Source organism: Dunckerocampus dactyliophorus, chromosome 14, assembly GCF_027744805.1.
Source record: "Dunckerocampus dactyliophorus isolate RoL2022-P2 chromosome 14, RoL_Ddac_1.1, whole genome shotgun sequence".
In the NCBI taxonomy this organism is placed as follows: domain Eukaryota; kingdom Metazoa; phylum Chordata; class Actinopteri; order Syngnathiformes; family Syngnathidae; genus Dunckerocampus; species Dunckerocampus dactyliophorus.
In genome coordinates this window covers 8,010,249-8,033,486 of record NC_072832.1, presented here as the reverse complement: position 1 = coordinate 8,033,486, position 23,238 = coordinate 8,010,249, and the positions used below count along the sequence as shown (strand labels likewise).

General features: G+C 42.3%; 2 protein-coding genes and 1 long non-coding RNA gene across 7 annotated transcripts in view; 2 read left to right on the top strand and 1 right to left on the bottom strand.

Moving 5' to 3' along the window:
* LOC129194250 (uncharacterized) overlaps positions 1-6,437 on the top strand; it is a 76,111-nt gene extending 69,674 nt beyond the window's left edge. The window contains exons 8-10 of one of the 2 annotated variants that reach the window (XR_008573727.1): positions 156-219; positions 1,022-1,094; positions 6,339-6,437. This is a non-coding gene — a long non-coding RNA (uncharacterized LOC129194250). The remainder of the gene's footprint in view (positions 1-155; positions 220-1,021; positions 1,095-6,338) is intronic. The other variant, XR_008573726.1, reaches the window with a different exon arrangement.
* Positions 249-9,432, bottom strand: pyroxd2 (pyridine nucleotide-disulphide oxidoreductase domain 2). 4 transcript variants are annotated; one of them, XM_054799345.1, is made up of 18 exons: positions 9,352-9,432; positions 9,055-9,230; positions 7,274-7,441; positions 6,557-6,576; positions 6,365-6,458; positions 5,493-5,566; positions 5,247-5,402; positions 4,989-5,142; positions 4,858-4,919; positions 4,680-4,777; positions 3,761-3,902; positions 3,542-3,676; positions 3,396-3,468; positions 2,178-2,331; positions 1,936-2,087; positions 1,379-1,485; positions 1,175-1,295; positions 249-1,077 (listed from the first exon to the last, which is right to left on the bottom strand). In XM_054799345.1, the coding sequence occupies exons 3-18, from the start codon at positions 7,395-7,397 to the stop codon at positions 1,007-1,009; spliced, it is 1,737 nt and encodes a 578-aa protein (XP_054655320.1). In that variant the 5' UTR covers positions 7,398-7,441; positions 9,055-9,230; positions 9,352-9,432; the 3' UTR covers positions 249-1,006. The 4 variants fall into 4 exon arrangements, 3 of the variants coding, with proteins under 3 accessions (XP_054655320.1, XP_054655319.1, XP_054655321.1); XM_054799344.1 differs by having other exon boundaries at positions 5,247-5,566; XR_008573723.1 differs by lacking the exon at positions 249-1,077 and having other exon boundaries at positions 1,379-1,513; positions 5,247-5,566.
* Positions 9,433-13,332: 3,900 nt separating this feature from the next.
* On the top strand, positions 13,333-22,442 carry slc25a28 (solute carrier family 25 member 28). The gene is made up of 4 exons (XM_054799574.1): positions 13,333-13,865; positions 18,685-18,913; positions 19,454-19,510; positions 20,997-22,442. The coding sequence occupies exons 1-4, from the start codon at positions 13,524-13,526 to the stop codon at positions 21,545-21,547; spliced, it is 1,179 nt and encodes a 392-aa protein (XP_054655549.1). The 5' UTR covers positions 13,333-13,523; the 3' UTR covers positions 21,548-22,442.
* Positions 22,443-23,238: the final 796 nt, after the last annotated feature.

Sequence of the window (23,238 nt, the reverse complement as noted above, 5' to 3'; positions counted from 1 at the left end):
AATTGATTGCTTGTTAGAATGGATTCAAAGTCCAGAGTACTAACCATTACATCATAGAAGCTCTGTAATGTGTGTGTTACTGCTGTCTAAACACTATCAGTTCCTACTTTTACATTTAAACAATGATTTTTTTTCCATTTATTGGCCTGGGGCAGTTATTATGGAGCCCCGTGAAGAGGTGATCTGGAAAAGAGGCGCAGTAGATTGTGAAAAAGCCAGGTATACAGTCTTGTATTGTATTGTATTTATTTGTAAACTTTTTACTGAGGGCTGCACAAACACAAAAAAATCAAAGGATGCATTGGGCTACATTATTTTTTATTTTGTAAGAAGACTGAAAACATATTTAAAGACACAGCTTTGCGTTACTATTAGTTATTACTATCAACATTCCATCTTGCTTGCTTTATGTTGTGCCATTTTGCTCTATTTTTCCCATTTTTACAGGTAATTTTACGTCTGTAATGTGCCGCAGGCCAATGAAAAATGAATGGCTGCTGCACACTAAAGGGTGAAAATTTGTCAAAACGTGCACCTGTACTGTGTTACATGTATATTATTTTTCTGACAAACATACCACTTAGTGTCACTCCAAAGTTTGACCCCCCGTAAGTTGGATTGATTTGAAATCTCTCACACAGCTCACCGTGCTCTACGAAATACCCAATGTAACTTTAGGGTGTTTTGTTGAATAACCACCATATTTGGTGCACACCTTTATGGGACTGACAAGCACATTTGTGTAAAATGTATCATCACTATGATTTTCCTTTTTAGCTCATTTGTGTGCACTATTACACTCAACTGTAGGACTTAAAATCCCTTTTTTTCCCCTAGAAAACATTTGGCATGCATAAACAATGATAGTAAACATTCTTATATTGTGATGCACATCCAACAGATATGTATTATATGTAATAACAATTTACATATGTACACCATTTGATCAGGTAGGAGTGTTAAGATTGTTTTTACTAAGCATAATTATAATTCATACAATGATTTCTTATTGACGTTTCAGGTCAGCCATGGCAGTAAGAGCAGCGTTCCAGCCAGGAGCCCCCATCACACCTCCACCTATGAACAACAAACAAGTTAGTTTCTTTTCAACAACACTGACATGAGATGATTTTAAAAAGCCACAAAACCCATGAAATCTAGGTTAGCAACAAACCTGGATGACTGCCACTGCCACACAGATACAGCCCTTTAATTGGCGTACGGTAGTCTGAGAGTGAGGGCAAAGGTCGTGCTAGGTACAGCTGGTCCAGTGACATTGATCCATGGAAGATATTCTGTAAAACCATTTATACGTTTACGTTTGGTTAGGAAAATATATGTACAAGTGAAGTAATTGATATGACTCAATGCAACTTACCCCTCCGGTGAGCCCAAAAATTCTCTCCAGGTCAGGTGGAGTCAGGATGTCCCTTCCCACCACTGACTCTTTAAATCCAGGGGCATATTGCTCCATCCAGTCGAATACTAGAGACGCACATAAAAACACCAACCGCTGAAGGGAAGTTATAATAATATAAGTTCAAATATACTGTAACACAATGAGGTAAAAAAAAAAATACTCTGTAGTATACATACAACGCTACAGTATGTGGCAAGTGTTCCAACAACGCGACCGTTCTAGATTTAATTCTCTAACTTGAACACACACATGCATACGTCTGCCACTCTAAACAAGTTACATCCAAGGAGACATCTCACCGTTTTGAGAGCCACTCCGTTTTAGACTCCAAATATCTCTTCAATAGATTTGGCGCTAGTCGCTTTATTGAAAAAGAATATCTAGTCTAATTACTTACTATACAGTACACTATATGAGCAAGGGCAAACAGGTAGCGCCAAATGTATTTATTGCGAGCCACCAAATAATGTATGGAAAAACACTGACAATGGAGTATGATACATTGTATTTCTCACCAGTATCCGCAAAGGCCTCTCTGTCCTGCTCAGTCCACTCTCTGCCCCCAATGTGGAAGGGGGTGAACTGTGTGAACAGTGACACCACATGGCATCCAGAGGGCGCCAGTGTGGGGTCCAGCACAGACGGTATGGTCATCTCAATCATGGGCCTGAAAAATAAAATGCAGTATGCGACAATCAGGAGTGAAAGTTGCATGCGTTGTTGCAATACAAAATAAATGGGTGATAAAAGTGTGTGCCTTGTTGAGGGGCGTCCATTCATGGCCTCTCTGTAGGCCGTCTCCAGTACGTCCACACTTTCACAATTTAAGTGAATAGAGCACTGATGGTGGGGTCCTGGTTTATTGTCAGGTGTCGGGGCCGCCAGGAAGTTTGGCAGCTTGTTCACTGCCACTGTTAAATCCACAAAGTAGAAAATTAATTTTTAAATTAAATTAAATATTCTCGTTCTCTTTTGTTTTTTTTGTTTTTTTTTTTTTAGGTGAAAACACAAAATATGCAATATTTACCCAAATTCGGGATGAGGATATTATGTCTGTGACTCTGCCACTTATTGATAACATTGACTTTGAAGCATGATTATTTTGGGCGCAAATGAGAGTTTATTCAAAACATTTACACTTTTCCTTGTGTCCCAAAACGCTCCCTCTCAAAAATGTCTAGAAAATATCTAACTTTTATTGCATCAAATCTTTTCAACAATGTAAGACAGAATATTAAGTGTCTCGAAGGTAGGCTTGTCATAATAGCAAATTTTGCTGGTCGATAATTGTGGCACAAATTATCGTTGATAATCGATATTATCAGTATAGTTTAAATTTATCAAGGGCGTCATAATTATCAACCTGTTTTTTTTTTAATAGTTCAATTCATCGATTTATCGATTATCGTGACAGGCCTACTTGAGGGTTATGTCAACAAAAATTCCTATCATGACAACAATGTCCTTAACATATATACACAATATTGTACTACTGCACACCCTCTTGTATTTTGCAGTGTGTGCTATTGACATTTTGCATGGCCTATAGCAAAGCTTTGCATTGGACCATTTACAAGTGCACAAGCTGTATGTTGATGATACCTTGTGAACTTTATCACCCGTTCATATCTTGGTACAGCCAGACTCCAACCCCTCAAATTAGACCTGTACATATTCCCACATTTGCACTTCTGTTTAGAAGCTACAAATGCATTTCATTGGCTGTGTATGAAAATAATAATACAATTTAATGTAGTTCGATGAAATAATTAAAAGCTATATAATTATGTAATTAAAAAAGCTCTTTTTATTGTCATTATTACCGTTCTTCACTGATTGGCTGGGAGAAGTCACATGGTTAGACTAATGTTACCAAACGTTCATGTTGGATTCTTGTTGCATGCAGCATTTTTACGAGTACGTCTTATACGGGAAGATCTATAATGTTTTTGCCCTTAGCGAGACAAATGTTTACCGTTGATCTTGGTGACAGGTGAGGTGTAATCTATCTGATCAACAGCTTTCAAGAATGCTGGAGAAAGGGCACTCTAGAAAAAAAATAACGGGAAGTTAAGACAAAAATCTTACGCAGTGGTCAACAACGCAAATATATTTTATTACCTGCGGCGTGAGGTTTTTAAACGTGACGTGCGGTGTAGCGTTTGAAAGAACAATTCTACTATGAATCTCCGTGCCGTCCTTTAACACCACTCCCTTCGCAGCGCCGCCTGAGTCAACCAGGACCTGTTCTACATCCTGCAAATGACCACAAGAGAAAATATGTATACCGGTAATTACAAGTTGGCATGACAGATGCCTTCCTATCCTCAAACACATTACCTTTTCAGTGAAAATATCAACACCAAAGGATCGAGCAGAGTTAGCTAATGCCTTGGACAGGCCGCCCATGCCTCCTTCCACGTACCCCCAGGCTCCTTTCTCCTTCTCCAGCTCTCCCATCACATGGTGCAATAGAACATACCTGCAAAGTGTACACATAATGTTAAAATGGTGCTATTTATCACATGGATCTTACACTGTTTTTTTTTTTTACGGCTTTATAGTCCAATCCTTGCTGGTGCAGCAGGATGCATTGTGGCCTGAAGCTATTAGGGGGTGGAGTCTAGATATTAATAAAATACTGTTTGTGTTTCGTAGAACAAATGATGCCTCTCGGGTTAAACTGGGGAATGTCTTAAATGAGGTAAAAGGTAAAACAAGTGAAACAAAAGAGGCACGGCAAATGCAATGTCATGCTGACTGAAGTAAGTACAGTGGAACCTTGGTTGGCGTCATTAACCCGCTCCAGAAGGTCCGACACTAACCGAAAATGCAATTCATCAGTTTCAGAAAGCTAAAAATGTTAACACAAAACCCTACGGAGAAAACCAATTTTGTCCTCTTGCACTTGTGATCTTGTCCTTTCGGTCACTACCCAAAGGTCATGACCATCGACCATGACCTACAAATACTGTATATAAAATTGTGTCCTGTCATTTATGTTTTTGTCATAAAATACAGTAAAAAGGGAACATTTCACACATAGTTGCAAATGGTGATTCATTCATTTGAAAACTGATTAATTTCATTAAAATTTGAAATCATTTCACAGCCCTGAATGATAGTAATAGAATAAAAAACAAATACGACTACTACTAATAATAAATAAATACATAAAAATGTAAAAATAAATAAATAAATAAATAAAAATACTACAATTAAAAAATAATAAGTAAAATAAAATAACACATCATCTCACCCACTACCGGGATTGCTGGGACTGGTCATGGCTCCAATGACAGCGTCAGTCGCCAGCGTTGCGATCAATGGCTCCGACTCAAACCACCGATTCAGAATCTAATATGAATCAACAAGAGCCCGTGTCAGGAGACAACATCTGGAGACAACAGAAAATGTAAAGCAAACTCATGGCAAACCTTCATGATTGGTGCTGTTATGATCTCATAAAAGTCTGGAATGTGTCTGCCTAGTTTCAGCCCTTTGAAATGACACACTGGGATCATAACTATTCACGTTTACACATTTATTTCCAATGCAAGCTACACACCGCATTTGATGACAGGCTTCAGTGTTTTAGCTGCGGCCAGCCTCTTCCTCAACGAGCCACTTGCGACTCCTGGAATGTCGACAGGAGGGGCATCCAGGAGGGGGTGGATAGCCGCTGCTAGCTTCTCAAGGTGCGAAACAAAACCTGAAAAAGCCTGGGTGCAAGACGAGGATGAGAATCAGCGGTGTTTATAGCATAGATAAGATAGCTCCATGGAGACCAGAGAGGCACGCATGTGTCATAATGCTTACTAATCACCTTTGCATCTTTCTGGGAAAATTTGCTGATCTCCTTCTGGTTCTCAACCAGATCTGAGCCCAGTGTCAGTGACCTTGGCCGCCCACCCCATAACCCCTCCTCCAACATTGGAGTGAAAGCATGGGGGTCCCTCAAGTACACCTTCAGTCCATGTTTCTGAGAACAAATGGCACACATATGCGGGCACTGGAGTTGTTTCAAAGACAAACCTATGACAGGAATCCATGACCTTGTCCCCTTGTTTACCTTTAGCTCCAAGTCTGCGTAAATGTGCGGTCGCAACAAACTGAGCAAATAGGAGCACCTGGAGAACTGGAAACCTGCACACACAAGAGTGGTATTACACTTTCACACAACATTTACTGACACTGGTGTAGTTGTTGCGTAATCTTGCTAACTATGTAACTAACATGCATGGTCGTTACGGCCTTGTGGGAAGTGCAAACTTGAATGAATGTCATTTTCACAGAGCACTCACACTTGTCCGCTTGCCCATCACATTTCAGAAACCATTTTATTATATCTTCTCAAAGGACAGCGCTGTACAAATGAAGCTTGGATATACTTTAGAGTAGTCGGTGTGCAGCTTGTGTAGCAGTAGAGATTTACTATCCATTGAAAAAAAAAAGGGCCCGTCCACACGGGAACATTTTGAGGTCGACAAGGTAAAGCATTTTATCGTTTCAGCGTTTTATCTTTATAGCCTTTCATCCACTCGGCAACGGCATTGTGGGTGCCCAAAAACGGTATTTTTTGAAAATGGCTTCCAGAGTGGGAAAATCTGACATGTGGACAATCAAACACTACTTTCTTCGAACGATGACGTCACCGCCCCATCGCCGTCACACGACCACAAGTGACCAGCTGTACTGAAAAGCCAAGATAATATCTGACTATTTAGACTAGCATGACTCCCAGTCCACATTCTCTTGATAGTTTTATTGTTTTATACTCCAAAAGCGACTGGAAAACATTGGATTGGATCGGAAGCCAAGAAATGTGGATCGGACCACCCTAATACTCACGTTTACATCCAATGTTATTGGTCCTTGAGAAGAGCTATAATAACATTCCCATCACTTTTTCTTGTAGCCTGGTCCAGGATGAAGGCCTCTTACCAGGGAAGATCTCCTCAGTCACAGCAGCACCCCCCAGCACATGTCTGCGCTCCAACACTGCTGTCTTCAAGCCTCCTCTCTGAAGGTAGGCAGCCTTTATACACACACACACACACACACACACACACAAAACAATATCTTTAACCATACCTTTAACCTCAAGTCAGGAATAGATAAATAGTTTGAACTCACTGCCACCAGTCCATTGTGTCCTGCAGTGACAGAAAAAAAAATTAGTAATGGCAAACAAATAACAAAACTTAAAGTGACTTTAATTTGAACTGAAGTTGCACAAGTCTTCCTGTTCAAGTCCAAAGTTAAGCTTCAGCTGCTGCTTAGGATTGTCGACATAAAGTCACACATTAACAATGCCCCATAACTAATGGGGCATGCGTTTCCATACATAGGAAAACGAATAATGTATGTTTTTGTAGGTTTCAGATCATATCTCCAGATATCTCCGCTCTTGATTTCTATCTGTGGGGGCATTGAAGGCCATGGTGTATCAGGTGAAGATACAAGGCATAAATAAAACTCGAGTAACGTATCACCAACGCCATTACAAGCATAACTTCAACTGTGCTAATGCAAGTTTATCAACAGTGGCAAACATTAATATGTATACGTATTAATATGTGTTATCCAAACAACTGTAATGGTATAGAGCACATTATATAAATAAAACATGAAAGATTATTTTCCTTTGTATGGAAACTTTGGGCCCACCCTGTAGGCAAAGCATACATTCACTTTTCACATGAGAAATGTTACAAAAATGTACAAAACCTGCAGTTTTACGCATTATATAGTTGGATTAAACTTTGCACTGAAGGTTGCAAAGCTCTGCGGGTGGTAAAGTTCATTTTTTTCTGCACTTTTTCGCATTAAAGAGGAATCGTCAGACCTCACCTCCACCGATGACTACTGCATCGTACTGGGTTTGTGAAGCCCCGTGTTTGCTTCTGCATTCCACCGCGTTCCACGCGAAAGTCCCGACCCTACGTGCACGATCCGTCCACATTGCAGCAGCCATTGCAAGACCCACTCCCACCTTCGAGCCCTACCCCTTTCTGCCCGCTACAAGGAAAGAAAACAGTTACTAAACATTATAAGTGAGGAATAATACATTTCACGTGAAACGATAATTTTAGTACTGTGTTGAAGAATAAACACATGGCGAGTATTATTTGAAAAATATTTCAAGATCAGCGTATTTTTAAGATGTTTGCGTTTGTTGTCATTACCCCATTTGACCACTTGATGGCGCAGTTGTCCTAGCCAGTTAATGCTGTTCTACAACAGGCCACATCACCACTAGTGGAAAAAATATACAAAGCTGTATCTGAAATATAGATAATCTCGCTGAAATAGTAGCACATTTTTATAATATCAAGTAACTAAAAACAGTATGTGACATGCTAAATATTACTATAAAGGCAGATTCATGAAATCTAAAGTTGCAATTTATGAAAAAACTTGTCAAAATATTACTATTGCTTGACTGTGACTTAGTCTTGTTTGGTGTTTGTTGGTGGAACGGGCGATTGAAGTCTAAAAATCTAAATATAGCAGCACCGTTATCATTTATAGCTGAACAAACGATCATTAGCCTCAGTAGCATTTGGAAGAACCATACACAGCGTTAACAGTCTGGTCACACACGGCTGTGGGATGGCATTGCACTCCTCAAACAGGACTCATCTTCAGTCAGCCAATGGGGTTGTGTTAGATACTGGTCTCCTACTATGCAAAATGGACTTTTGAATGATGTTCAAACAGTACATTTGTTTATGAGCACCAAATGTGAGGAAAAATCTATCATCTCCTCCCTCGCTTGTTTGGTCCACTTTTGAGAGAAGAGGCCCTCTCATGACCTCATGAAGAAAAAACGTTCTTCCACATGAACAAGAATCGATAAACAGCAGGCTTCGCTACACATCTTAAAATAAAGTCTGCCAGCTATGCTTCAATCAGCTACAGACGCGGGAACTGTAAGTTGGATCATTTTGGGGGTTTTTTTCACGAATAGGCTAACCTAGCATGATGTTGCTGTTAAAATGTGACAAATGGCTCAGGAGGTACAGCAGGTCGCCCAGAAATCAAAAGGTTGGCGATTCGATCTTTGTTCCCTCCGTCCTGTCACTGTCGTTGTGTCCTTGTGCAAGACACTTCACCCACTTTGCCTCCAATGCTGCCCACACTGGTGTATGAGTGTGTATAAATGTTTGGTGGTGGTCGCAGAGGCCATATTGGCGTCAATTGGCAGCCACGTTTCCGTCAGACTACCCCGGGGAGGCTGTGTCTACAGACGTAGGTACCACCACCAGTGTGTGACTGAGGAGTGAACGAATAACGGGTTCGCTTCATTGTGATTCGCACTGGGTGCCTTGAAAATCAATCTAAAAATCGAATCCATTATTATTACTTGTCCCACTCCTAAGTTGGGTTTTTGTCTATGATATCGAGCATCTATCTGGTTGGACAAATGCAGAGTTGTAGTGTATATGTAAAAAGTACATGAAGTGCACAATACTGCTTCTTGGAGCCACAAACTCTACCGGAGAGCTACAGACATGAAGAGCTATGCTGTAAAATAGTAGTAAAATAGTATAATATGCAACCTTTAAGTCGTCACCATTGTTGGTGGTGTCGTAGGGAATATTGTTGTAATATACGTTATTTACACTTACAGCCATCCATTATTGATCTTGTTCATTTGAGGTTGTCTTGCAGTAAGGGGCTGCCTGAGAGTTTTAAGATGAGCACTCCAGACACTATTGGCCTGGTTGTAACGCCATTGCGCTTCATCATCATCATCAATCCTGAGGGACATCACGACTGGGATGTGAGGAAGGAATAGTTTTACCTGAGACAAAAACAACAACAGCACATAATTATGTTATCGTCACATCTTTTCTTGGATGATGAGAAAACCTGGATTGCTTTTCGCTTACACAGTGTAAAATAATTCTTCTGGTTATACAGACCGTGCACTCTCTTGGAGTAAAATAGGGTGTTGAGGGTGATCTAGGATTTCCCTCTCGAACCACCGCCCTTCTCCCCTGGTGGATTAGAGCAGCATTAGTCTCAGGCAAGAGGAATGACCCTGACAGGCCGCACGCTTCAGTTTTCCTTTAAAGAATGTCTGCGGACAACAGTCAATCAGCGATAACAAGATCACAAGGAGGAGATTTTGTTCTTGTAAGCAGAAATTAACACCTCATTGCCCTTTGTCGGCAGAAATTCAACACTCAGGCCTGGGAAGGCTCTCTCAGGCATTAAGGGAGACAATTTGATTATGCTATTATTACAGCATCGTACACCAAAACACAATAGCCTCATTTTATGGAAAATAACAGCAACCGGAGAAGAATTTGGCCTGCTTGCCAACAATGTACTGACATACCGAAGCATTCGTAATTATATTATCACAAACAGCCATGCAATAGTCTATAGACGAGTGGTTATATTTAAGGTACAGGGTTTGAGTACTTAATATGGGTGAAATGAATAAAACATTAATAATAATAAATACATTGAGTCACTTATACTCACTTAAATATATATTGTTTAGATACTTTACTGACTAATTTGTCGTTGAGCAGAACTTTTCTCTTGATAAATAAAACCTACCTTAAAATTGTCAACTTAGATTTTATGCAATGTATTGCAGTAGATGAAATAATGAGGGGGCATTTGTATATACAAAGGGGGGCCAATAAAATGTTACCACTTTTTAATCATGCACAAGTTTTTGAAATGAGAACTTATTCAGAAATTGTATTTACAGGTTTGTAACAGAAACATCAAATGAACATTTGATACCAAAGGGTTCCCACTTTGTCTCTGGTTTTCTACACCGTTCAATAATTGACGACATGTTCAATCCACGCTCTTCTTCTGTGGATTACAGCTGCAACACACACATTGAAGTTTGTGATGACATTGCTGCACATTCTGTGGGGATACCTGAAGGAGAGAGTGTACTGCAACAACCCACAGACCATTGAGGCCCTGAAGACCAACATCTGTCAGGAAATTTGTAGAATCCCTCTTGAGATGTGTGGCAATTTCATCACAAACTTCAATGTGAAAAATGTGAACAATTAGTATTGTAATATTGTTAAAAATCCATCCGTTCATATATGGTTTGTAGGTCACGGGTAAGCTGGAGCCTATCCCAGCTGACTTCAGGCAAGAGGCTGGGTACTGGTCGCCAGCCAATCGCAGTGCACTTAGTGTGGATACAAACAACCACTCACATTCGCACTTATGGACAATTTAGAGTCTACAATTAACCTAACATGCATATTTTTTGAATATTGGAGGAAACCAGAGTACCTGGAGAAAACCCACACACGCACAGGAGGAACATGCAAACTGAGATTTGAGCTCTTGATATCCTGACTGTGCAGCCAACATGCTAACTGTGGCCAAGTAAAAACTTTAAAAAATAAAATAAAATAAGAATAATAACAGTTTTTAAAATGCATAAAAATATATTCAAAATATACTCAAATGAAATAGGCTGGGTAAAACAAAAATAACAACACTGATACAACCGAAACAATCAGTAACAAAGTAACAATATAATGTGGTTTTCTTTCATGACATTTAAATTATAGTACCTTTATTTCCTGCTGCCCGCAGGGTTCTACAGTATTGTCTTTTAGCAGTGGTCACCAACCTTTTTGAGCCCAAGAGCCCTGGTCTTGGCCGTGAACCTGCGCAAGATCAACCATATACACACACACATATATATATATATATATATATATAGATTGATTTTGTAGAAAGGTTTTTAAAGTCAAAAGTGATACATAGTTAAAGCTTTGTTTTTAAATACAAAGCTTTGTGTTAGTATTATTATTGGCGGCAACATTACAGCTTTTTCTCATTGTGCCATTTGCTGTATTTTTACAACTTTTGCTCTTTTTTAAAATGTTATTTTGTTTCTGCAGTGATGCAATGACAAATGAGCCACGGGCTTCGGAAGGCCCCTGGGCCCTACTTTGGGCACCCCTACTTTTGTGGATCTTCGTCTGGGTTGGGCTTGTGGCGTCGGCTCTGTGAGCAAACTACAATTCTATTTACTCTAGCTTGTTGGCTCAGTGCCGCGGGCGAGCGGTGGGGTTGAGGAGAGACGGGCTGGTCACTGCGTTACAACAGTCAGCCCTAACGTGCCGCATCACCACAGATTTTTTTGGAGGTGCACATCTGTGGAGTTATATTTGTGCCTTAATTTTGAGGTAGCAAAGACGACTGCAAACGTGCAATAACTACTGTTGTGTGCATAGGCACTCCCCCACTCTCTTTCGCTTAACTTCTGCACACTTGTCCCGCTTGTCCCTTGCGTGGGGAGGCGAGCCGGTGTGCGTACGCTGGTACCACTGGCCGGGTTTTGGGGACTGGGCTCCTGGCTGTAGCTTGCAGGTTGCGTGCCTGGAGAGCGGTGAGGCGTATGGGCGTGTTCAGTGGTCAAAATGCATGCCTGTTGGTCACTCTCCAGGAGGAGAGGACACTATAACTATAATAACACATTTTTTTAGAATATTCTCTTGATCGACTGGCAAAGTCCCAAAGATCGACTGGTGGCTCACGATTGACGGATTGGTGACCCCTGTCTTATAGAGTGGCTTGTGATGTCCATTTCAGCTCAAGTTTCTGTTAATGGTTTATTGCCCCTGTTAAGAGCTCAAGGATACCTGACAGCTTCAAGCATGTACTGTAGATCAAGAAACTAACCAAACAAAAAGAGCAAAACGTGGAACAGCAAAATAAATAAAATAATAACTTAAAAGACTTGATCAGAAAGTTTAACAGTATGCAAGTTTAACAGCATGTAAATATACGGACAAAGACCAGTCTCTAAATAAAAAAATTACCTGAAGACACAAATGCATATCTTATCTAATGGACAACTCCTCCGTGAATCACCACGTTATCGTGATGGAGGGGTTTGAGTGCCCGATTGATCCTCGTAGCTATGTTGACTGGGGCTATATGCCCCTGGTAGGGTCTCCCAAGGCAAACAGGTCCTAGATGACGGGCCAGACCAAGAGTGATTCAGATGACCTTATGAATAAGCGCAAGATGAGGGACCGCACCTCGGGAACAGTACCTCTGGATTGGCAGACCGGGGTGGTGGTCTCCCTTTTCAAGAAGGGTGACCACAGGGTTCCATCTATAGGGGAATCACACTCCTCAGCCTCCCTGGGAAAGTCATTTGCAGGATGCTGGAGAGAAGGGTACGACTGTTAGTCGAATCTCGGCTATAGGAGGTGCAATGTGGTTTTTGTCCTTGTCGCGGAACACTGGACCAGCTCTACAACCTTGCAGAGTGTACTGGAGGGTACTTGGGAGTTTGCCCAACCGGTCTACATATGCTTTGTGGACTTGGAAAAGGCATCCGACCGTGTCCCTCGCGGTGTCCTGTGGGGGGGGTTTTGGGAGTACGGGACTGGTGGCGCACTACTATGTGCCACTCGGTCCTTGTACAACCAGAGCAGGAGTCTGGTTCGCATTGCAAGCAGTAAGTCAAGCCTGTTTCCGGTGAACATTGTTGCATTGTTGCTCAAAATGACTAACCTATGCAAGGTGTCTCAGTAAGGCAGAACCAAAAGTAGATGTTGTGCAAGTCTGAGGCATAGCAATGTGCTACAAAATGATCCATGCATACATATTCAATACCGTTTGGCCTCATTTGGGTTGAGCCCATCCTAGCTGACTTTGGGTTGGGGTGTGTCCACAAAAATATTAATTTATTAAAAAATGTACAACTAAATGAAAACGTGTACAACGTCTGATTAAAGATTATTACCAAGAAGAGCAAAACTCTTACAAGAAGGCCACACTACCATTCTGTCGCCTACAGACACACTTTTGATTTACAGCCATTTCATCCAATAGCGTGAGGAGGACGTGCCTCGCGTAGCCAATCAGCTTCGTCTTCCTGCCTGTGGCGTGTTTCCGGCCTTCCTCGGCCTCCCCTTTCCTAGCGTGGCTGCCTGTCGCTGGAAAGGAAAGGCGGCGTAGGCGTGGATGTTGTAGCGGGCAAGAAGCTACCAAACCCACCCAAGGGAATGCAAAACTTTGCATTGGAACTCTACCTTTTACGACGTTTGTGCGCGCCCCCCCTCCTCACGTCGCCTGGTTTCTCATGGAAGCGGATGGATTTGTGAGGAGGCGTCGGATGACAGCGGAGACTGCAGGCAATGATCCCGGGGTTGCTGGCGCATCTGCGGGGGCAGAAGTCCGATGGCTGGGGGGTCGGTTCTTGGGAGTTTCCGAAAGTATCGTGGGAAGCCTAACACCGCGAATTGGAAACGAGACGGAACTACAGACTGTTGAGTTCATCCGGAACACACAGGAGCAAAGTGATGACTCTGAACCCGACTATGAGGGCTTGCCACAGGGAGCCTCCACCAGCACCCACATGTTGGCCGGAGCTGTGGCTGGGATCATGGAGCACTGCCTCATGTTCCCCATCGATTGTGTCAAGGTAGCCTATAGCCTAGTGTTGTGTTTGCTCGCCGTGCTTCCGTATAAGTCTGCATTGCTTCTTAGCCTCCCTGCTAATCCAAACACGCGTCACAAGGTCAGTTAGCATCTCCTCGGTAACGCGCTAGCATGCTCGTGTTTACCATGTAACCAACGGTAGATTGTTGTTAGTTCTAACCTTTTCAAGTAAGTCGCCTATGGTATTTCGGTGTCTTGATCTCGGTTAAAGTCAAGCTCTAAGCATGTTTTGTAACCAATGTTTACACACGTTTGCTCGGAGGTAAAAAGTTAATGAATAGTTGAGTCAACAGTGGGCCTCCTTGCCAGTGTGTCAGCCATGCCTGACACTGACCCATGACCCCATTACATTACATCAAAACTTTTATAAAGTTTTGTCTTTTAATCACATGGGAGCACTGTGGTAATTCTCGCCACGTGGCTTGCGTAATTGGTTTTATCAGAAAAACTGTTGGGAGCCATGACCCGCTGATCATAAGGTCAGTCCCAAGTTGCTTGTGATCATTGCATTGCACAGATGACACCAACGAAGTTTAGTGCATACAGCTGTCCATGTCACACTGAGGAGCAGCACACACGCCCACACGTCATCCATGTCCTGACCACCTGTAGTCTGGTGGTCTGGTAGTCAGAGCCCTGCAAGGTCCTGAGCAAACAATCTAGGCTGAGGGTTTTATTTTGGGGGTACGCTGCTAATGGAGCTTGGCATCATCCTGCGCAAACTGCTTGCAGGAAATCGGCTGCACTGTGACTCAGCAAAATTATACAAGAGAACAGGGCAGCTTTATATTCATCTAGCACTTTGTTTTGTAGCCACTTCACCCATTCTGCTTCGAGAATATAGTGTTTCAGTGTGCACACAACCTAAAAATGTTCTATATTTTTTTGACAGTGGTAGACTGATAGCATTGTGCGTAATGAACAATGATCACACTACAGTGGAACAGTGAAAGCCCCAGTTTGTTATGAATTTAAACCATTTTTTTCCACATAGGAACACTCATAGAAGTAATCTGTCCATGGTCACCAGCATGAACATTTGATGTCCTGTACAGGCAATTTTTAAGTAACACTTTAACACACTTAATCATCCACATGTAAGAATAAGATAGCTAATAGTAATAACCAACAACAGACCACCAACCTGTTGAAGGTTGAGTTTGGAATGACTGCGTTGTCTTGAGGAGAACGGAAGCGGTCTTCCTGAGCGTCCTCTTGTTCTTCCACACTTTTGGGCTTTTGCTTTTGGAGACATTTCCTCCCACTTTGGTTGAATGCACAGTTGTTCCTCTTTCACTGGCCGTTTCATGAATTCAGATCCATTTTGCCATCCCATGTTGCCAGGAGTGCACACTCCTGTGATGATGTCTAGGGGTGTCCCAATCTGATATTGATATTGGATATGAGGCCGATATCAGCAACAAAATTGGATTATATTTGCTTGCATCTAAAATCTTTGATACAAGCAGTCAATTCCAGACTCCGCCCCATCAGCCTATACAGCGGCGGCCAGATAGAGCCCTCATGAGCACAACAGCAGCGTGTGCTACCGTGTTAACAGAGTAGCAAGAAGTAGGAGTGATGTTGGCTGTGTGTCTTTCTCGTTAAAGGGGACTTATTATGTGTTTCCTCTTTTCTGACCTATAAATGTTGTTGCAATGTTGTATTCTTGTGTAAAACGATGCCAACATGTCAATAATGACATTTGCGCATCAGAGAAAGACCTGAAAGCAGTTTTGGATGCCTTTGCACGCTGTGTTTTACAGCATTTTTTTTTCACTGATGTCACCGCAAACCGGACTTCCTTATATGGGCATGCCCAGGTACAAGCTGTAGGCCTGCCCCCGCTCTGCTTCGCTCTATTCAGCTCACCGTGTTAGTGCGTATGGCTCCCATGAAATGTTTGTCCGGGTGTGCCTAAAGAGGCAAGCATCAGGCAGAAGTGATTGGAGTTGCTGATTCCCAGCCAGCAATAGAAAAATATGCTCATCTGTCAACGGCACTTCACACGGGACTGTTTTGTGAACATGGGCCAATAACAAGCTGCACTATCCGCCAAACGGTTGCTGAAGTCTGACATTACTTGGTCATTTTGAAGAGTCAGAAGAGCAAGCTTCAAGTAACAATTTATCATTGTCCTAACTGCGTTTATTTTGTGTAAGTGAACGAAAACTGAAAAAAGCGGTTGTCTGTATAGCATTATAGCGTGCATACAGCGAGCGGAGGGAGTGTGACCAATCACAGCGGAGTGTGCTCGGCGGGAGGCGTACCTGGAGGAGAGCCGGGGGTGGAGTACATTAAACGTTTGGGCGGTAGGCAGGAAACGCAAGGAAACACTGCAGGAAGAGGTGCAGAGTCTGGAAGATCTAGAAGGCTTTCTGTGCAGGTTATAGTGTATAGCTGCTCTATAGGAGTCCAAAAGTCAATGCAAAGGCCCGAAAATGAGTATAATAGTGGAAGTTTAATACTACCAAATCAAACTCATCGCGCGTTTGTAGCAGTACCACATGGGTAACTCCCACGGGACGACAAGAAGTTATTAGCTATAACAGAGCCAGCCTCTGTCGGTGGTGAGTAAAGTCAGGTTTAAACGCTTAATTGAGCACATCGAACCTCGCTATATTATGGCTAATCTATACCCCACATGCATAAAGAAGTAAAAGACTCCTACTGTTGCTGATTATTGTTCTCTGAGCAATATCACTTGATCAAACCTTTTCTAGCATTCCCCACTACAAAATAAGTAATAAAAGTCATTTTTGATTCGTGCTGATATCTGATTGGTATCGAAATTGGACGACGATATTCAAGGCTGCAATGTCTGTATCGGTTTGGAAGTGGAAAAAGTTGTATCGGGACACCCCAAATGATGTCAGCAATGTTGAAATCCTGAGAGAGCCAACTTTTCAACTGTTCCAAAGAGCGCAACAAAGCACAAAAGCCCTGCCTCTCAACAATCCAATACGGCCACAAATCCTTCGCAATAGAAGTTTCCATTGACTGATTTGCGTCACCGTTTCGGAGTTGGGTGGAAAATTAGTTAACACTTGCTCGATGGTTCTTAATTGGCAGCGACTTCAGCTGGCTGTTTTTCTTGCAATGGGGTTTCTTTGTCGTGTTCCCAAAATATTTTATCGTCCTGCTCATTTTTACCTTCAACTACGTGAAAGCCAAAGTTCTTCCAGACGCTCGCTTTAAATCAAGCGGGTACGGGTCGGAGTTTGCGCTCAGCCATTCTGGTTGCGTCGTACACTTAGGTGCACCACCATAAACTGTCCGGGCAGCACTTCCACTTTGCGTCCTCGGGTAAAAAATGCTGATAGCAAACGAGCATATTGTTGAGTCTTCGTAGCGAAATTGAGAGCCAGTAGTATCCACTCATCTATCTGTCCCGTTGCAGTGGCTTGAGGCGCTGTGAGTGACGCTGAGGCTAGCAGCTACAGTATATAGGCCTATTAATGTGTTAGCTGCTACAATAATGATATCGCTGTAGCTTGGTTAATATACAGGTCGGTTATGTAAATGGAACACCATCCATCAATTTTTTATGCCGCTTTGGCATTTTTTTGAGGGTTTTTTGTTGTTAGGGCTTTAGCGTCCAAATAGATACCTCCCATGACATGCATTGTCAGCTTGCTCATACTAACTTGTTTTCTTTCATTAGAATGCACAGAAAAGGGAAAGAAATATGTGTTCGTGGTTCACATTAGGATTGTGAATGATGGGCAAAATAAAAAAAAAAAAGTGCTGTTTTTTTCTTTAACCTGGCTTTCGACTTCACCAGTCCTACGTGATTCACTTGGTTTGTGTTCATTTCAGATACATGACATTTCACTTCTTGTCACTGCCATTTGAGGAAGTGATTTGATTTGGGTCTCTCTGCCGGTCTGGTGGTGTGATACGTCTGTGGAGTTTGAATTGTGCAAGCCGCACGTATTCCTCTAATAACTTAATAGTTACTTTTGTCGAGGCTTTGTTGTCTTCATTTTTCATTTGGTTTTGGAGAATAAAGATTTCTTCAGCTTTCTGAGCTTCGAAGTCAGACTTTTTCCTCCCACTTTGTTCTGATTGAACCAACCCCTTTGATGGTAATTGATCAACCCCTTAAGTGGTTTGGGCAAGCTTTTCTTGTCCGTTGTGAGAGGTCAGTATATGGTCCACATAGCTGTCTTCTCCAAGAACTCTGTTCTTGAGCTACTTGTTGAAGTAGTTCCTCTTCCACGTGAGAAAGAAAGTTTAGTCTTGCGGGTTCTCGATGACTTTAGGGATTATACTGTACAGTACGTTTACCTACATCCCATGTGTTGACATGGCTGATGAAAGTACTTATTACGTTGTCATCTCGCGAGATATATATATATATATAGATATATATATATATATATACTGTATATATAAAACACAGGGTGTCAGGAGGACATGTTTACTTGTTGCCCAAGCGCACAGAGCGGAGGGGGGCATAATTTTGCCCATAACACCTGGAAGATTAGTATTTAGGGATTATATTGCTGCTAGTTTCCTCCATGCAACTCGTACTGGATATACTCTGGTTTTTGTTTTGTTTTTTTAATACGTTTGTTAACGGTATGTTTCTCGTGGGTGGACACAAAGAAAAGCATGATCCAGGGTTAGATACAAAATAGGCAGGAAATGTTCTTGTAGCTTGTAACGAAATACGTCCGTCCATTCAATAATGCATGTCCACCCTGAGCACACCCTTATTTCAACCCTTATTTGCTCTTTGATTGCTGTGTCATTGTTGACTTTTCCCCCTTTTAATTATTATTTTTTTCTTTCCCCAGACAAGAATGCAGAGCCTCCAGCCCGACCCGGCCGCCCGCTACAGGAACGTGATGGACGCCCTCCGCCGAATCGTAACCACGGAGGGAGTTTGGCGGCCAATGAGAGGGCTGAATGTGACCGCTATCGGGGCGGGTCCTGCCCATGCCCTCTATTTTGCCAGCTATGAGAAACTCAAAAAGACTCTGAGTGATGTGATCCACCCCGGGGCTAACAGTCATTTGGCTAATGGTACCATAAAACCTCCCGTTTACACAAACAGGCAATGATGTTTGTTTGATGACACAAACCTTGCGCATGTATTTTAACCAAAACATTTGAAGATGTAGGACTCTCAATACAAGTCTACTAGACACAGTCTCACATATGTGCTTTCGTCTCATAGCAACACCTGTGTAGATTCATTCTATTCATTAAGTCAGTGATTCACCCCCCAAAATCACAGTGCCCTTACCAATTGTGTCCTTATGCCATGTTCTCCCTACTCTCGTCCCTCTTTCCAGTGTATTGGGAGGCTGGGTAAGTTGTCTTTCTCCGGTGCAGTACTTTTTACTTCCCATTTGGACACTTTTGTCCACTAGGTGTCTCTCTTTGCTCTGGTTTGGCCTCCTCAACCCAATCAGGACCAACTTGCAAAATAACGTCCATGTTAGTTTTATCACTTCTGTGGATTTCAAATAGCAAAGGCATCTTACCGATATGTTTTTCCTGTTTCTGCTTTTGTCTGGATTATCTTAGCTAACTTTAATTTGTGAGTGGTGCTTATTGCAGGAACCGCCGGATGTGTGGCCACACTGCTTCATGACGCAGCCATGAACCCATCAGAAGGTATAGCCTATGTTTTACACCTTCAGTGGCGTTTTAAGATGAGCAGAATTTGGGAATACACCATGTATTTATGTCAGATGGTGGTGGACATGATAACTAATTATGGCTTGAACTTAAGTGTTAACATTTCCTTTTGAAATGTAAATGGTTTTGTGGTGGTCACAGTTTGACCCTGGTACTGATCATTTCTTTGTCCATCATTATTTATGTTTAGAGCTTCCACTTCCACACCGAGCAACCATTCCATTATATTTTCTCTAGTTATAGTACCATAGAAAGTAAACTTGAATATAATTTGGAGTGTTCAGTGTGCTGCTTGTATAGCAGTATAGAGGTAGCATCCACTGAAAATGAGTCATTATTATCTAAATAGTTAGTGAATACACCTACCAGTGGAAAATAATTATGTCCAAATATGAGGAATCATGACGTCATACCGATAAAGCCGATTAATTAAAAAATATCACTGATAACCGATTAAAAAAAGCTCCTTTTCTATGACATGCCGCAAACGGCCTGTCGTGACTTCCCCTGAGCTCACTTGCTAACAAACATGGTGTCTTCAATGTTTCAGAGGATGACATTTTGCCAAATGCTCCGCCAACAATCCGCGATGAGAGAAATAAAACAACATAGAGCTTCAACACCTCAAACCTTATCAGCCAACTGAAACGCTGGCATCGCTACAATACCCGCGCCCCGGGCCTTGTTCCTATCACCATGGCGTTTGAAAAGTGCAAAAACGTTTGCCAGAGACAACCGGAGGGCTAAAGCAATCTGTGATTTTGTCATGGGAATGATGGCGCCGGTTGACCAGCTTGTTACCATCGTTGAAGATACCCGCTTTTCTCGGCTAGTAAACTCCTTGGAGCCACGGTTTGTACTTCTGTTTTGTTAATAATAGTGATGTCATGATATTTGGTGAGGGCAAATCAAGCGGTACAGTTTGTCATTTACCAAATTCACCAAAGCTGCACGGGTTGTTACTGGAACTCTCTTCCACTCCTCTATGATGACATCACTAGTGGAGCTGGTGGATGTTGGACACCTTGCACTCGACCTCCCTTCCACTTCCGGATGTCCCACAAGTGCTCAATTGGGTTTGGGTTTGCAGACAAATTTGGCCACTCCTACAGCTTCACCTTTAGCTTCCACAGCAACACTTGTCATCCTGGAGGTGTGTTTGGGCTGCTTATCATGTTATCATTGCTCATCTCAATGAACCGCAGCTCTTGAATGTGACAAGACACAATTATACATGAGATTTACGCTGACTACTCTAAAGTGTATTCAACTTTCATTTCTATAGTATTGTCGTTTGAGAAGATATGTTGCAGTAAAATGGTTGCTGGAGTGGGAGGGGTATAGTGACTTCATGTCCTATACTGATGTTGAATTCATTCAGAAGCTACAATACTAATTTGTGTCTTCCTTTTTCTGCCCCTCCTACGCTGGACATCTTGGGATTCATCATGCATCCTCCTAGTCGTGAAGCAGCGCATGCAGATGTATAATTCGCCCTATCGTGGCGTGTTGGACTGTGTACGCGCCGTGTGGCAGAAAGAGGGAGCTGCCGCGTTCTATCGCAGCTACACCACCCAGCTCACCATGAACGTGCCCTTCCAAGCGCTCCACTTCATGACCTACGAGTACCTGCAGGAGCTGCTCAACCCACACAGACACTACAACCCCTCGTCCCACATGCTATCCGGAGCCTTGGCCGGGGCCTTGGCCGCCGCCGCTACCACACCCCTGGATGTCTGCAAGACCCTGCTCAACACCCAGGAGTCGCTGGCCCTCAGTTCCCTATCGGCCAACCAAGGAGCCCACAGACAGATCACAGGCCTGGCCCACGCCTTCCGGACGGTTTACAGGCTGGGCGGCCTGCGGGGCTTCTTCAAGGGAGTGCAGGCGAGGGTAATCTACCAGATGCCCTCCACAGCCATCAGCTGGTCCGTGTACGAGTTCTTCAAGTATGGACTCACCAAGCACCAGCATGACAAGAGGAGAGCGCAGCAGATGGAGGCGGAGACGTAGACCTGTTGTCACGCTGCAAGGAGAAAATGCTGATTATACGCACATGAAATCACACTAAGATTTATCTCTACTGACCCATTGCAACCAAGCATAGCAGAGAAGAACGGTATCTTCAGAAAGGTTTTTTTTAATTTAAGTCCATCATTTGACATGCTTTGATTCGTGTTGTTTCCCGGTGTTTGAGCGTTTTAACTACAATTCGCCAGCAGAGGGCAGTAGCGTTATTTTCTTCAATTTTGACATATTTTTTTTACCCAGGCAATTCAGAGCCATTTTTTTTACTCTCCCTATTTTTTGGCAGTTGCATTAACATTTGCAGGGAATGTATTAGAATCCTATAAATAATGAAGAAATCCGTGTGAATTGAACCCTACAGATTGTTCGGTATATAATGTGACGTATAACCAGGGATCAAGTTGAGGTTTATTTGCCCCTGTGATAGGATCAGACACATCTGATTAACCCAAAGCACATATTTAATTTATTTTTGCCCTTTTTTCTAAATGGCATGTAAAATTGAGTCATTCTTTTTTTCTCCCCCCCCACAAACTGTTTTCCTTTTTCCTCCCATTGATGTGTTGAAACAACCCCAGTACTTCTCAGCTATTCACCATTATTGCCTTGTATGCAGTTCCAACTGAAGCTATCTAGTTTATCACACTGCTACTACTGAGTGTTAATATCTCTGCTTGGATGGCCGAGGTTGTATGGAATGAATCATGGCCCCCAAAAGTCTGACTTTTAAGTCACCTCGATAAGCTATCTCGGAAAACGTCAATGTTGAACCCACGCTGAGTAAATGGAAGCTGTTCTTACTGATTGTCTGTTTCCGACTCTGAATTGCACTCATCAAATGAATAATAAATTACGAGCAGCGCACAGTGCTCATAAATCACTGAAATGGCTTTTTTTGTTGCGTACATTGTAAAGCAAGCAAATCTTAATGGTCATCTACTCATTAACTGTCAATTCTGGCGGTTTAGAACCAGATCTTTCTGGTCTATTAGTTCAGGTTGTAAACAGGTAGTTGTTTAGTCTTCATTGCAGGTGCAGCTTTCAACTTTGACCCCAAGGGCTGAAAAAACACACTGAATCAGTAGGCACAAAGACCTTACATACAAACATGACAAGAAGGCTGTGGAATTCTGTAAATGATGCATGAGAAAGTATGTCTGAAATGCAAGGAAACAAAGTGATGACTTACTCAACAGCAAAGCCACATTAAGGAACTTGAAGGATATAAACTTGCTATTAAAGCAGAAAATCTTTATTGTATTAGTGGAAATCATTAAGATTGAAAAAAAAACGGAACAACCAATGGAAACCTGAGCTCGCAGGCTGATCCAACTTTTGTGAATTTCCACAAGACAACGAATAATGCAGCTCAACAGGGTGTATGGCCTCCATATGCCTGCACGCTCCCTGAAGATGAAGGATCAGCTGCAATATCTCCTCTCAAGCTGTTTTATGCACCTCCAGGACCTCCATGGAGTGTATATGTGACATAATTGTAAATATAATCATCATTTTTAATACTTGCATGAAAATCATTTGCAGTCAATACTGACTGACTTCAGGTCTTCGATAGCGGCTTGTTTATGGGTCTTGCTGTCTTCACGTTTGTCTGCACTTAAAATATGTTTTCCATTGGTGTCAGATCAGGCCGCTGACTTGACCAGTGAATAATTTTC

Bases quoted from the DNA above. Each gene is read 5' to 3' on its own strand.
- pyroxd2 (XM_054799344.1), bottom strand. From the start codon at position 7,397: ATGGCTGCTGCAATGTGGACGGATCGTGCACGTAGGGTCGGGACTTTC. The intron at 5,567-6,364 runs GTAAGAGGCCTT...TTGTGTGTGCAG, and splicing joins GACTGAGGAGATCTTCCCTG to GTTTCCAGTTCTCCAGGTGC. The intron at 2,332-3,395 runs GTAAACATTTGT...TGGATTTAACAG, and splicing joins ACCTGTCACCAAGATCAACG to TGGCAGTGAACAAGCTGCCA.
- slc25a28 (XM_054799574.1), top strand. From the start codon at position 13,524: ATGGAAGCGGATGGATTTGTGAGGAGGCGTCGGATGACAGCGGAGACT. The intron at 13,866-18,684 runs GTAGCCTATAGC...TTCTTTCCCCAG, and splicing joins TCCCCATCGATTGTGTCAAG to ACAAGAATGCAGAGCCTCCA. The intron at 18,914-19,453 runs GTACCATAAAAC...TGCTTATTGCAG, and splicing joins TAACAGTCATTTGGCTAATG to GAACCGCCGGATGTGTGGCC.